This window comes from Carlito syrichta, unplaced genomic scaffold (assembly GCF_000164805.1).
Source record: "Carlito syrichta isolate Samal-C Ts95f unplaced genomic scaffold, Tarsius_syrichta-2.0.1 Scaffold302231, whole genome shotgun sequence".
Taxonomy (NCBI): Eukaryota; Metazoa; Chordata; class Mammalia; order Primates; family Tarsiidae; genus Carlito; species Carlito syrichta.
In genome coordinates, this window is record NW_007246327.1 from 234,192 (window position 1) to 247,159 (window position 12,968).

Genomic DNA, 12,968 nt, shown 5'->3' on the forward strand with positions numbered 1-12,968 from the left:
TATCCCTCCCCCCTCCTCCCAGCTCCCTCCCAAGATCTGGCCAGAGCCTGTGCTGCCCTTGCCAAGCTCCCATCCTTTGCCCACACACCCACCAGAGGATCTGTCCAGGGGGCACTGTGGGCCCCATTGTCCAGAAGATCTGGCTGGACCTGAATAAGCCCTCCCTGACTGCTTGCTCCTGCCTGCATTGTTTGCTATGGGAGTAGGTGGTTCCGAACTTCTTGAGTTCCTGCTGGGGCCACCTTGCCTGGCTGGTGAGCAGGTTCTGGCCCTTGGGGAGACAGAGAGGCCCCGACTTGAGCCTCCCCTCCACCTTGGCCTCCATCGGGTCATACCCAGAGTGGTATCCTTGCTGGTTCCCTGCCCCCATGGAGAGGGGACTGGGACTGAAGAGGTGCAGGCAGCACCCAGGGCATATGTGGACAATGGAGTCCTGCAAGGCAGGAAGAGCAGCCAGATCCTGAGGTCAGTACTGGGTCCTGGGCAGATGCTCTTCTGCTCGCAAGACTACAGGAGCAGAGGGCCCTGGAACCTATGCTCTGCCTGACCCTGCTGGGCTCCTCACTGCTGGGGAAGACATAGTCTGGGACATATTCATCAAGAACAAAGTTTGGAGAGTTGCTGAGAGATGGGAAGGGAAGTAAGGAGGGGGAGAGAGAGAGAGAGAGAGAGAGACACAGAGACAGAGAGAGAGAAAGAGAAAGAGGGAAAGAGAGAGAGAGAGAAAGAGGATGGGAGGAGGGGAGATAGAGGGAGGGGGGAGGGGGAGAGAGAAAGAGAGAGAGAGAGAGAGAGAGAGAGAGAGAGAGAGAGAGAGAGAGAGAGAGAGAGAGAGAACCCAGTGCCCAGTGCCCAAGGCATAGACTAGCATCCCCATTCCCCTAAGAGGTGTTGGTGAAAGGGTGGACATCAGGAGATGGGGCGGGTAGGGGCCTGGGAAACTGGGCCTGCAGAAGCTCCTGTATCCCTTAGAGCTTACATCTCCTTATATCCCAGGAAAAGCTAGGAAGTGGGGCAAACCTCCCTGTCTATATCCCTTGGGGACCCCTTGTCAGTGGCTTGCAGCCTGCTTCTCCTGGAGCCCTCCACTTCTGCCCCAGCATCTCCTACCCTACTCTTGCCCCATGCCCACCCTCACTGGTCACTTACTTGCAGGAGAGCTGGTTGATGCCTTCGATGTAGTAGCAGACACCTCCATTGACACAATAGGACTTGGCTGTCTCGTTGCACTTCCGGGCATGCCCCGACCAGGATGACAGAGTGGTGCTCACTGGGGGTAGGAGAGACACATGCCAGTGACCCACTGAGACCACCTCCAGGTCCCAAGAATCACCTCCTTCATGGTCCTTCATGTCCCATCTCAAAACTGGAAGATCACCAGAGACTGCAGGAGTGACTATGGAGGAACGGTCTAGAGGTCCCTCCCCGTTGCCAACAAGGCAAGCAAGAGGCCATCATGAGCTCGGCCTATCTGCCCAGTGGGATCCTGCACCCAAGCTCTGGGAAAACTTCCAAAGGCCAGGAGGATACTTAGGGGGGAGGGATGAGAAGATAGCAGAAACTGCTTCCTCTGCTGAAATAAGGGCCCACCTCTCCCCTTCTCTGCCTATCCTTTTGGGGGGCTCCCTGTAAAAGGATGAGATGCTGACATCTAATGTGGGGAACAATGAGTTGGTGCTGGGAGGAGACACCTACACACATCTGCCCTGCTCAGCATCTCACGGTGAGCCAGGCAGTGGCTGGAAGGAGCTGGTTCTGTGGGAAATGGCACCTTTTGTACACTGTTATTTTTTAGCATCTGGAGATATGATGAGCATGGGGGATACCCCCCTTTCTCCTGGGGATGGGCTGGCTCCAAGCCTCCCAGGAATGCTACTAAGGCCACGATGCCCTGTCATAAGCATCCAGAGTCTCCTCCATGCTTCCCCATCCCAGGCAGCACCCTTCTCCCCCACCGAGTCTGCTGTTGCCCCTGGAGAGAGCCTCCTGGCTGTGGACAGCCCAGGCTATAAATCATGGGCTTCAGGTTATTTGGGAGGAGAGAGGGCTGGTGGCACCTGGGATGTGGAACCTGGGAGAACAGGACTGGGCCTTGAGGCTGAGAGCCCAGGCTGCGCATCTGATGGGTCAGATGCGTTTGAGAAATGAACATAACTAAAGCTCCGTTCCCCATCAGGGGATGGCACTGAGAAAGCTGGTTTCAAGTGAACATTCTTGCCCCGATGTCAGTTTTCATCCGTAAGACAACACTCTGGGCTGTATCCAGACCGGGCAGCCAGAAATGTGTTCCTGCTCCCCTTCAGCTCTCTGGGGGCTCTGAGGGCCTCTTGCTCCCACCCAGCCCAGCAGTGGCCTCCTGACCGAGGTGGCCCATTCTACCTCAGCTAGCCTTGTTTCCTCAAGGGTATTGAGTCTCCATCACTCCCCTCAGCAATGGGGGGGGCGTGAGAGGAGGAGGAGAGGGCAGGCACTTGGCGCCCTCAGTGTTTAGACATGTGGGGAGACAGATGGAGCGTGGGGGACTGGGAGTGTATACATAGCTCTGCCTCTGTATATGTCTGTGGAACGCACTGATAAAACCCAGCGGGCAGGGCCAGCTCTGCCTTCCCATCCACATCATGCCTGCTGCTGAGCTGGCATCCTGGAGCCCTGCCCCTGCCAAGGTCTCCCTCCTAGCTCAACCCCAGACCCAGCTGAAGCCCATGTGCTGGCTGGCTGGCGGAGGAGGTCTCCCACTGATGTCTGCCCCACTTCTGGGTCAGTGAGACCCAGGGTGCTGAGAAACGGACAGAGAAGAGAAAAGGCTGAGGTGACCACGCCTGGGACTTGTAAATCTCGAGGACCCTAGCGGTTGTCCTGCCCTTCATTTACATTTCAAAGGAGGAGGAAAGAGAAGGTGGCAAAGGGCCCATCTGTCCAGAGTCACAACATGTGTTGCAACAGAGCCCGGGGCTTCTGACATCCGTTGTGTATTCTTGCCAGCTGTCTAGTGCCTCATGGAAGAACACCTCAGTGCCAGGAATGATATAAGTAGACAAATGCAAGCAAAGTGAGGGACACAGGCTCGGGTCCCCCTGTGGGCTATGGCTCAGCCAGAGGAATCTCGGCCCAGACTTGGTGCCTGCTGCAGTCATGAGTAGTGGAGACTCCCCATTGTTGTGGTCTCATTGTCTCCCCCCAGCTGAGTGAGCAGTGGACAGCAGGGGGAATGCTGGGGTGGCAGGGACCATAGCTGCACTCTTGGGCTCGTCACACACATATGTCTGTGCTCATCGAGGTCTTGTGAGGCCAAGGGCAACTCCTGAAGAAACATGGGGCCTCCCTAGGCAGGTGCACTGAGCCCGGGCCGCCAGCACCATCAACATGGGGATTAGGCTGGAGCCCCAGAAGGCAAAAAGGGAGGACAGTGAGGTGATTAGCCACAGAGAGTGTGAGGAGAATAGTGACCACAGACCTTCTCACCTTAGAAAGGCCACTCCTCTTGTAATGGCAGAGCTTTCCCAAGTCACTACAGCCCAGCTCTGCATAGGAAAGAGGTGCTCTCACGCTGCTGTGTAGCTACACTGTTCTAGTACACATGGGTTCCAAGGCAAGACATCTACGCTATCTTGTCAGTGTATCTGTATTTCCTCACTGTGTTCTCCTGTGCTTGTAGAGGTGAAGGCTACATCTGGACTCTAAGTTGGAGAGTCAGGCTGCTCCTTTGACTCCTCTACTTGGATGGCTCACAGCACAAACTCATCATGTCCAAAACCGGGCTCCCAGGCATTTACCCAACCACCTTCTTCCCCATTCTCCCTATCGTAGTCACCAAATGGCACAAACCAAAGACCTAGAAGGCATCTTTGATTCCCCACAGCCATCTGTCACCAAGGGTGCCATTTCTACTTCCTTAGGAGATTCCAACCATGTCTCCCTACTTCCTTCCCTAGTCCACGCCACAGCTGTCTCTTTCTTGGATGACTACAATGAGCCCCGCACTGGTTGCCTGTACTCTTGCCTTTGTCTCTAGCTTTTTAACTTCACAACAGCCACAGTGGTCTTTAAAATGTGTAAACTGCATCAATCATTTCTATTATCGAAGCTCTCCATTTGCACTCAGAAAAAAGCCCCCTGTCTTCTCTGCAGCTCTAATTGGGGTCTTACCACATCTCCTCCGTCATCTCCCATCCCTCTCTTCAGTATGTTCAGACTACACTGGTCTTAGCCCTGCTCCTCTCACAAGCCAGGTACTCTCCCGTCCAGCTCTCCCAAAATAGCAGGGTCTCTGGACTTCTCAAGCTGGTCAGACTCTTCCCTTATTCCTTTTCTTAGCTTCACATACTTCTTCTTGTGGCACTTTTTCTAAAGTACTCATGCAACATGTGCTATTGTTAGCTGTCTAAGGCCTAGTCCCTTCTCTAGAATGTAAGCTCCAGTAGGGTAGGGAGCCGTCTGCCATGTTTACCACTGAACCCCAATGTGAAGCACCGTATCTGGCACACAATAGATCCTTAGCAAATATTTACTGAATGAATGAGCAAATAAATATCTCATTCTTTGGAGAAAAGTGCCTTCTGCTACCTCCACAGGGGCTAGTCTGGTATCCTTGACTGAAGATATGTAGATTAAAACATTCTTTCTTATTAAATGCAAATACTCCTGAAAGATTACCAGGGAAAAAACCTAATGACCGTTCAGGTCACAGTCACTAGGATGGTCAGAATAAAGGAGATAATAACAAGTGGTGGTGAGGATGTGGAGACATTGGTACCCTCAAGCATTGCTGTTGGGGATGTGAAATAGTGTAGCTGCTTCGGAAAACAGGAGTTCCTAAAAAAAAATTAAACACAGAATTATCATGTGCCCCAGAAATTCCACTCATAGGTCTATCCCTAAGAGATTGAAAACCTACATTTATACAAAAAATTGTACACGAGTGTCCATAACAGCATTATGCATAACAGCCAAGATGTAGAAAAAATCCAAATGACCCAACAATCCAAACTGATGAATGCATAAATAAAATGTGCTCTATTCATACAGTGGAATGTTATTCAGCATAAAAAGGAATGAAGAACTGACACATGCCATAACACGGATGAATCTGAAAACATTATGTAAGTAGAAGCCAGACACAAAAGGCCACATATTATTTGCTTCTATTTATATGAAATGTTCAGAATAAGTAAATCCATAGAGACAGAAAGTAGATGAGTGGTTGCCAGGGGCTGGAGGGAGGGAGGAACGGGAAATGACTGCTAATGGGTGCGGGGTTTCTTCTTGGGGTGATAAAATGCCCTGAAGTTAGTGGCAATGGTTATACAACTTAGTGAATATCCTAAAAACCATATACTTTAAAAGGGCAAATTTCATGGTATGTGAATTATATCTCAAAAAATTAATATAAAAAATGCCTGGGAGGAGTAAAGCCAAGAAGCCTTCATCAGCCATTAGCGTCTTGGTGTGTGTTGATCGTGAGCGCGGACCTGGTTGGGAGCTGGCATGTGCAGGGTGTTTCCCTCTGCGGCTACTGCGACTGCTTTCTGCCCTTGCTCATGAAACCGGGCTCAGATCAAGTGGCTCTTCATCCATCAAGACTCCCTTCCCCACTTTGTGGTAGTCCCCTTCCCCTTAGGCAAAGTGGCCTATCCTTCCTCTCAGTCTGTTAGAAAAGGCAGACACTGTTGAGTTCAGATTTCAGCTTCCCGCCATTTGGGAGACTGTTGGGGGTCAAGACTGTGACGACCCAGAGCTCAGAGCAAGGTCTTGCTGAATAAGCACTTGCTGAATGCATGATAGAGAGTGCATATGTGTGCATGTGTATGTTGTAAACCTCTAGCCTTTTAAAGTCCCAGGTAAGAGACAGGCCCACAGGTCTCTCCAGGGCTTCCATGGGCCTGTGACACCCCTCTGGAGCAAAGCCTGACATCCTGGAATTGGCACAGCTACCTTGGGTCATTCCCAGGTTCCCTTTCACCTGGGAGGAGGTAGCTGGTTTCTCTAACTCAGAAGTGGGCTGGACCAAGGTGTCTGCTGTGTTATAAACACCAGAAACTTTCTGCTGATTCCTCTTCCACCTCCTGCTCTCAGCCAGCTCAGGGGGGCAGGAAGCCTCTTGTGAACTAGCAGAGCTGTGACTGCAAGGACGTCTGCCCCGATTTGTGGAAGGAGAACTGGGCTCCACCTGGACAAAGCTGTAGCCGTCTAAAAGTCATAGGGATGCCTTTGAGCAACCGGCCTTTCCTTGATGGCCCTCCCATGCCCTCTTCTGGCTGTACCATCCTATAGCCCTGGCTTCCCTGGGGCCCAGGCAGGCCAACCCAACCCACCTCAGGATGAGTCAGAGGGGGCAGACACTGCTACCTGCCTTCCACCTCCTCCCCAGGGTGTGGTTGCTGCAGGTCTCCTGGATTCTGTGGGTAAACAAGGAGCTTGGGCATCTCTGCCTGGGAAAACATCCCTGGCATGGGCCTCCTGGTACCCTGTGGTGGCCCTGTTCAGCTCCCCACATCAAGGTTAGGCTCTTGCCTGCCATAGCCTGCACAGGGCAGCAGAAGAGGTGAGTAGCACGTATCGTTGTGTTGGTCATCCTCAACATCAAACTCAGAATACCAGAATTTAAGGTGAAGAAGCTTACAGATCACCTAGCACAGTCCCACAGTGAGAAAACTAAAGACCAGGGAAGTGGAATAACTTGCTGGCCGCAGGACATAGAGCTGGGATGAGACCATATCTCTGAGCTCTTTCCACTGCTCTGCCCTGCCACTCTCCTGCCAGGCTCGAGGGACAAGAGGCAAGAACACTGTAGGAGGCTGGGATTCCAGATATGCCCTCCATGCCCAGCCCAATGCTCCACCGTTTGGTTCCCAGACTGATCAGAGCATGGCCTGCTGAGGGCTGACAGAAGCCCGTGTGTGGGGCGGGACTGTGGCTTCACCACCTTTTCCAGGCCCATGCCTTGTGCAGGAGAGAGAGAACTCCTGAGGTTTTCTGCGTGGCAGCCTCTCCCTCTTTCTCTGCTGACAGCACCCTCTAGGGAAGTGGTTTTCTGTAGCATTCTGGCAAGGCCATGACTCACAGTACTCTGCCTCTCAGTAGCCCCTTTGCACATACACTGAAAGACCTGACAGAGATGGTACCCCACCCTCCTGAGCATAGTGGGCAGGCCAAGTAGGGCACAGGGCCTAAGCAGGGTCAATCGGAAACCCCCGTGATTGCATGCATGCACTCAGAGACAAAGCTACCTCTTTTCTCTGTCTAGCAGGCTGGGATGACGTAGACCTGGCGCTCCCTAAGTGCCAAGGCCTCTTCTTCCTACTCTATTTTCCAAACATGGGAGCAGCCCAGTTTACAGTAGTAAATAATGAGGCCAAAACACAGTTGGAGGAAGTGTCTTGACCTAGCCTCTGAGTTCTTGGAGCCCTCCTCTGAGTTCTTGAACTCTGTCATGTCTAGGGCCAGTTTACCTCTGTACTTTCCAGTTTTAGAAGCCAATAAAGAAATTCCCTAAGATAGGTTTAAATCAGTTCTAAACAAGAAAATCTTGGCTGATAAAACAGAAAGCCCCAAGTCCAAAGTGAATCTGAGAATGTCTGCCCACTCTGGCAGAGGTGGCAGGAGCTAGACCCCAGGACAGCCCACTTTCCCAAGCCTGGGGCAGGTTGAGAGAAGTGGGGGCTCAGCTTCCTCCACCGCTCCCATGCCCAGGTTAGGCCACATAGGAGGCTATAAAGTTCTTTTGTATAATAGTTATTAGGTATCCACTGTGAGCCGGGTACTATGCTAGGCTGAGGCTAGAGTGGTAAGCAGGCTAGACACAGCCCCATGGAGCTCGAAGGCTAATGACTTTTACATTGTACAGCTCTTTCACTAACTAGCTGCTCGACTTTGGGCAAGATATTTAACTTCTCTGAGCTTCTCATACTTCATAAAATATATTCTGAACTTGAGGCAGGATTCATGAGGTAATGTGGAGCCTGGTTTAATAAATGGTGGCTACTTTTGTAACTCCCAGGAGAAGACAAACTTCCTGTCCTCCCTACCTCCAAGGCTCACTATTCCATACCCATAGAGAAAGTTCAGCAACAGTATGAGAGTTGAAGATTGACCTAAGGGTGGAATTCAAGGGATGCCACCAGACGGTAGTTGGCTAACAACTGGCCCAGGAGTGGGGCCCTAGCTGGGAGTGGCCCAGGAGTAGAGCCCCAGCTGCAGTGAGGTGGGATGGTCAGGAGAAAGGCTGCCTGGAGGCGAGGTCATGGGAGGATGGGTAAGAATGGGATGGAGAGGGGATGGACTGCAGTCAGGTTGGAAAGATTGTTTGGGCCAGATTGGTGAGATTCGTCCAACAGTACCTTGTTCTGTGTTTCTATGGGGTGGGGGACCTGACAGGATAAAAGTGCCTTAAGAGGCCATTGCTCTGGTTCAGGAGAGTAGGAACAAAACCTGAGCCAGGTTACCTTAAGGTGTAGTTGAAGCAGAAGGGACAGATATGAGAAAGATCCAGAAAGAAGACACACCAGGCCATGGAGACTCAGACTTATTAGTCACAGGGAGACTAAGGAGCCCAAGACACTAGGAGGACAGGGGTATCCCTCCCTAACATAGGCAGAGAGAGCTTGAGCTAGGTTTTCATCTGAGGGGCACGGGGTAGGGAGTGTTACACATTCTCTTTTAGACTATCCTGGGCCTAGGGAGTTCTGGAAGGCTATGTGGTGGAAATGCAGGCAGGAGATGACACACACAGGATTAGATTCCCTGACAGGGGCAGGACTGGAAGTGAACCCCAAATGGAACACTCAGCCTGGGAGGATTTGAAGTACTCGGGTTAGAGTGGAGAAGGCACTACCAGAGGACAAGCAGCACTGGCAGAGAGGACAGGAGACTTCCCAGTCAAAGGAAAGAACCAGGGCCTGAGAGGACAGCCCAGCAGGAAGGTGGCCTCTGCTCGGAAGCTGTATCTGCCACTGTTGAAACGAACAGCTAAGAGGTGCCGTGAGGTCCTGACCTTGCAAGTCTTCAAGGAGAGAGGCTGACCGTTGGGGAAGGGATCTGCCCTCCCCGAACAAAGGCTGTTCCCAGGGGCTCCATGCACTCAAGTTGCCCACCCATGGCCAGTGGAGATGGCCACCTGTGCTCAGGTGCCCAGCAAAGCAGAGGCAACAGGCAGTCAGCGTGCACACGCCACGGGCCTGCCTCTCCCCAAGCCCTGCTCCTGGCAGCCCTGCCTCCTATAATTGCCTTCTAAAAATATCCTTCCCCCCCGCCCCCACTTCTTGATTTCAAAATATTTAGTTTTCAGGGTATTTAAAATGAGAGCTGGCGGCTCTTCCAGGTCCAGATAACAAAGCTAAACATTTATGCTTCGACTGCATTTCTCTGAATCGGCCGAGATCTTGGGCTTGATATGGCAGCAGCGGGAGGGAGGGGAGTTGAGAGCAAGATGGATCATGTGCGGGCCCGAGGGCTGGGGGCAGCTGGCCCACCCTGCCATGGCCCTTGAAGACCCTTCCCTTCACTGGGAGCCCACCTACCGCTGTTGACGTAAAGCCGGCCCCGGACAGTGTCCTTCCCCAGGATGTTCTCGGCCTCGCAGACGTACTCCCCAGCGTCCTCCACCTTCACCTTGTTGAACTGTAGTCGTGAGTTCTTTCTGGTTAGGGAGGGGATAAGAGGGGGAGAGGCGTGAGCCAAGGCTGTCTGTGGCTCCCCAGCAGTCACCCAGTGGTCACCTCTCCCCACAGAGCTGCAGTGGCTGTACAGGTTATGTGGCAAGTAGACTCCCTCAGCCCAGCCATTTCTGGGGTCTAGAGGGAACACTCAGCCCTGCAGCTGCAGGGAGACCCAGGCCCTCAGGACAACAAAGAGTGGGACTAGTGGCTACTCACATGTTCTAAATCTACGGTTCCTCACATCTTCTTTTCTAAGGCTGTACCTTCTTTGTAACGTTTTTCTAGAGGAGAAGGCCAGGCCCCTTGGAAGACACATAGCTACCTCCCCCATTTCCAGCGGCCTCAGCCTTCCCTCAGAAGTGGCAGCCTGTCATTCTGGGTATGCCAGGACTGCTCCCAAGTACCTGGGAGAGCTGCTGTGCTGACAGGTTCCCATGGCAACTGTGCTCAAACTCCTAGTTCAAACCCATGGCATTCCCCTGCTTTCAAATCAGCCCTGCCACTATGGGGCACCCTGTGGTCTCTCCAGGGGGCTTTTTTAATTCATTCATTCATTCAGCAAATGTTTGCTGAGCACCTTTACTGTGTGCCAGGAGGTTGTATACCCTAGGGAACAAAAAGATCCTGGACTTGGTTAACCTGGGTGTTCTCTTCTTACTGGTGAGAAGACTAAGCACTAGAGGGGCTTCCTGATTTGCCCAAGGGCACCCAGCAGGGCAAAAGCAGAGGCAGACCAGGAGCCGCCCCAGGTAAGGACATAGACTATCTCTGGGAACCTGAAGTGGGGCTTGTGGCCTTGAAGCTTTGCACCCAGTCCCTGCATGCTGAGAGTTGTAGGGCCAGGTCTGGGCAGGACCCCCAGGTATTGTGACCTCAGGGCACCTGGCCCTCATTCCCCTTTTCCTTCTGAAGTCCCAGCCAAACCTCTCCTTCCTCCTCAGAGTTTCCTCGCACCTACCTCAGGGTGCTTAGGTCCTGCAAAGGTTTGCTCATAGCTCCCACCCCACTCTGTGCCCCCCCAGTGCTCTCCTGGGGCAGCATGAGTTCTGGATAAAGCCCAGAACCCCTGAGGGAAGCAAGAAGTAACATGAACATTTCTTTACATGATGTAATCTCTTCCTCTTTTTAGTGCTGAATGAAAAAACCAGATTCCCAGACTACGTGTGGTGGGTTGGAGGGGTAGGGGAATATGAGGGAGGGCAGCATAGCTGCCATTGCCCTGAGCCTCAGGGATGTGAAGCTGAGCCATGAAGTTGTCAGGGTGAGGAGGACAAGGGGAGGTGAGCAGAAAGGCTGGTCCAGGGGTTGAGGAGATGCAAACTGACCCACAATCCCCACCTGGTCTCTGTCTTTGCTGATGAGGGTAAACCTCTTTCCCAACATTCTCACTCCAAGATTTCCCAAATAAGGGTGATAGAAGGTTGTCTTGTCAATAGACTCGACTGCTGTGACAATATCCTTGCTGATGTTGTGGTAATAGCTGCTTGACCATACCATACCCTTCCTGGCCTAAGCTAGTCTCCGTCTCCTTGGCCTGGTGCCTGCCCACAACCTTCTTCTGTCAATTAAAGTTTGTTCCTTCGTTAAACAGAGCCCTGGAGGCCCCTCTGTCTCCTTCCCTGCCCTGGCCTAATTAGATGCCACAAAACTCAGCTTTTACAGGACAAGTCTTCTCTCACTTCCCTGTGCACAGGAGGAGCAGGGCAGGAGGGTCACCTGAGGGCCATGGGGTCAATGTATAGGGGACTCAGAGCCAGACATTCTTATCACCCCCAGCTAAATTCAAAGGAGCCTCTCTTACATAACATCGTATATGGCAGGATAAGGAGGAGCCAGGCTCACTGTCAACTCAAAGGGATACGAGCTGGCTCTCCACATGCAAGTGGAGGAAGGGCTTTCCACATGCAAGTGTGTGAGACCTGTGGAGGGGAGGCTTTGGGGAGAACCCTTCCTGGGGAGGAAGAAGAGAGAGGCCAGGGGACAGGAGCAACAGCCGAGGCTTGCTGGCTGCAGGTGTCTTGAGTCACCAGTTATTTGATGGTATCTGGCAAGCAGGCCCCAGAGAGGCACGAGCCCCTGGGTTAGAGCTGTGGGAGTGGGTGGAGGGGGTCTATGGGCTCTTGGGCCCTGAAGTAGCTGGACTCGCCACATTCTAGGGATGCGGAACTCTCCCACCTTCCTGGCAGGCTAGATGCTGTGCTCAGTATGGTGCCCCCGTCATGCACTGACCCAGGTCTGCCCTGCAATGGTCACCCCTCCCCTCCCTCCCCAGACAGCTCTCTGCACTGGCAGGGACAGGATCTGGGCGGCTGTGTCCTCCACATTTTCCTTAGTGCCTACCTCCCCTGCTTGCTCAAGGGGCCTGTTCCAGCCTGCCCTTCATAAATAAGGGAACATGTGGTTCTGCTGGGGAGGGCCCTGTGCCCAGGGCTTGAGGGGGACAGTTTTCTCCCGGCACAGGAAGGCTTGGTTGAGATGTCTCTGTGTGCAAGCATGGAGACTGACAGCACCCATTGAGGAGGGGAATCTCTGCAGGCCAACAGAGACACCCGGAAACAGTGTGGCCTGGGTGGGACCTAGCTGCTGTGTGGGTATGGAGGACAGAGAAGACACTGCCAGAAAGGAAACTCCTGCTCTTGCCCCTGTGCCTGGTGAGGTGTGGATAATGGGAGGGTGGGCAGTATGTGGATGTGGCGTCCTCTCTGAGTCACTCTGAGGGCACCTGGGTCTCATAGGAAGTCAGAAGTTTCCCATCATGGCTCGCCCAGAGGCAGGACAGGTGGAACAAGGGTTTCAGGATGCAGTAAGCAGGGCAGGGCCCTGAAAGGTAGGGGCAAGGAGTACACTTCAGACTCTCAGGGATTCAAAATACCCAGGAGGAGAAGACCTGACCAGGCCGTTTCTGGACTGGGTAATCCATTTGCCAGGTAAAACTGAGGCTTAATTAGGACAGTGACTTGTTTAGGTGACTAGGAAAATTCAAAGTACCTCCTGTCCAGTACCATGGGACCCTGCAGGAGGGCAGGGCTAGTCCTGCAAGATTCTTAATTTGGCACCGAATGTAGAGCCATCTTCCAGGCCTTATAGCAGAGAAGGGGGTGCAGAGTTGTGGGGACCCAGCCTTTGAGGCTGTCTCATGCTAGAAGGAGAGATAGATCCCTGTACAACACAAGGAAGCCATATCTAAGGCACCATAGGAGGAGACAATGAGAGCCCCGGAGGGGAAGGTGTCTCAGAGAAACAACATAAAAGCTGGGCCTTGGAGACCTTTGCCAGGGACAATAGGGGAGTGGAGCTGCCAGGCAAGGAATAGCC

At 52.8% G+C, this 12,968-nt stretch overlaps 1 protein-coding gene across 1 annotated transcript in view; it reads right to left on the bottom strand.

The window, feature by feature from the left end:
* The window catches only part of NRG2 (neuregulin 2), a 192,686-nt gene that overhangs the window by 21,354 nt on the left and 158,364 nt on the right, over positions 1-12,968 (bottom strand). The window contains exons 3-4 of the mRNA XM_008056141.2: positions 9,516-9,634; positions 1,150-1,270 (exon numbers count right to left, since the gene is read on the bottom strand). Of these exons, the coding sequence (XP_008054332.1) occupies positions 1,150-1,270; positions 9,516-9,634 (240 nt within the window). The remainder of the gene's footprint in view (positions 1-1,149; positions 1,271-9,515; positions 9,635-12,968) is intronic.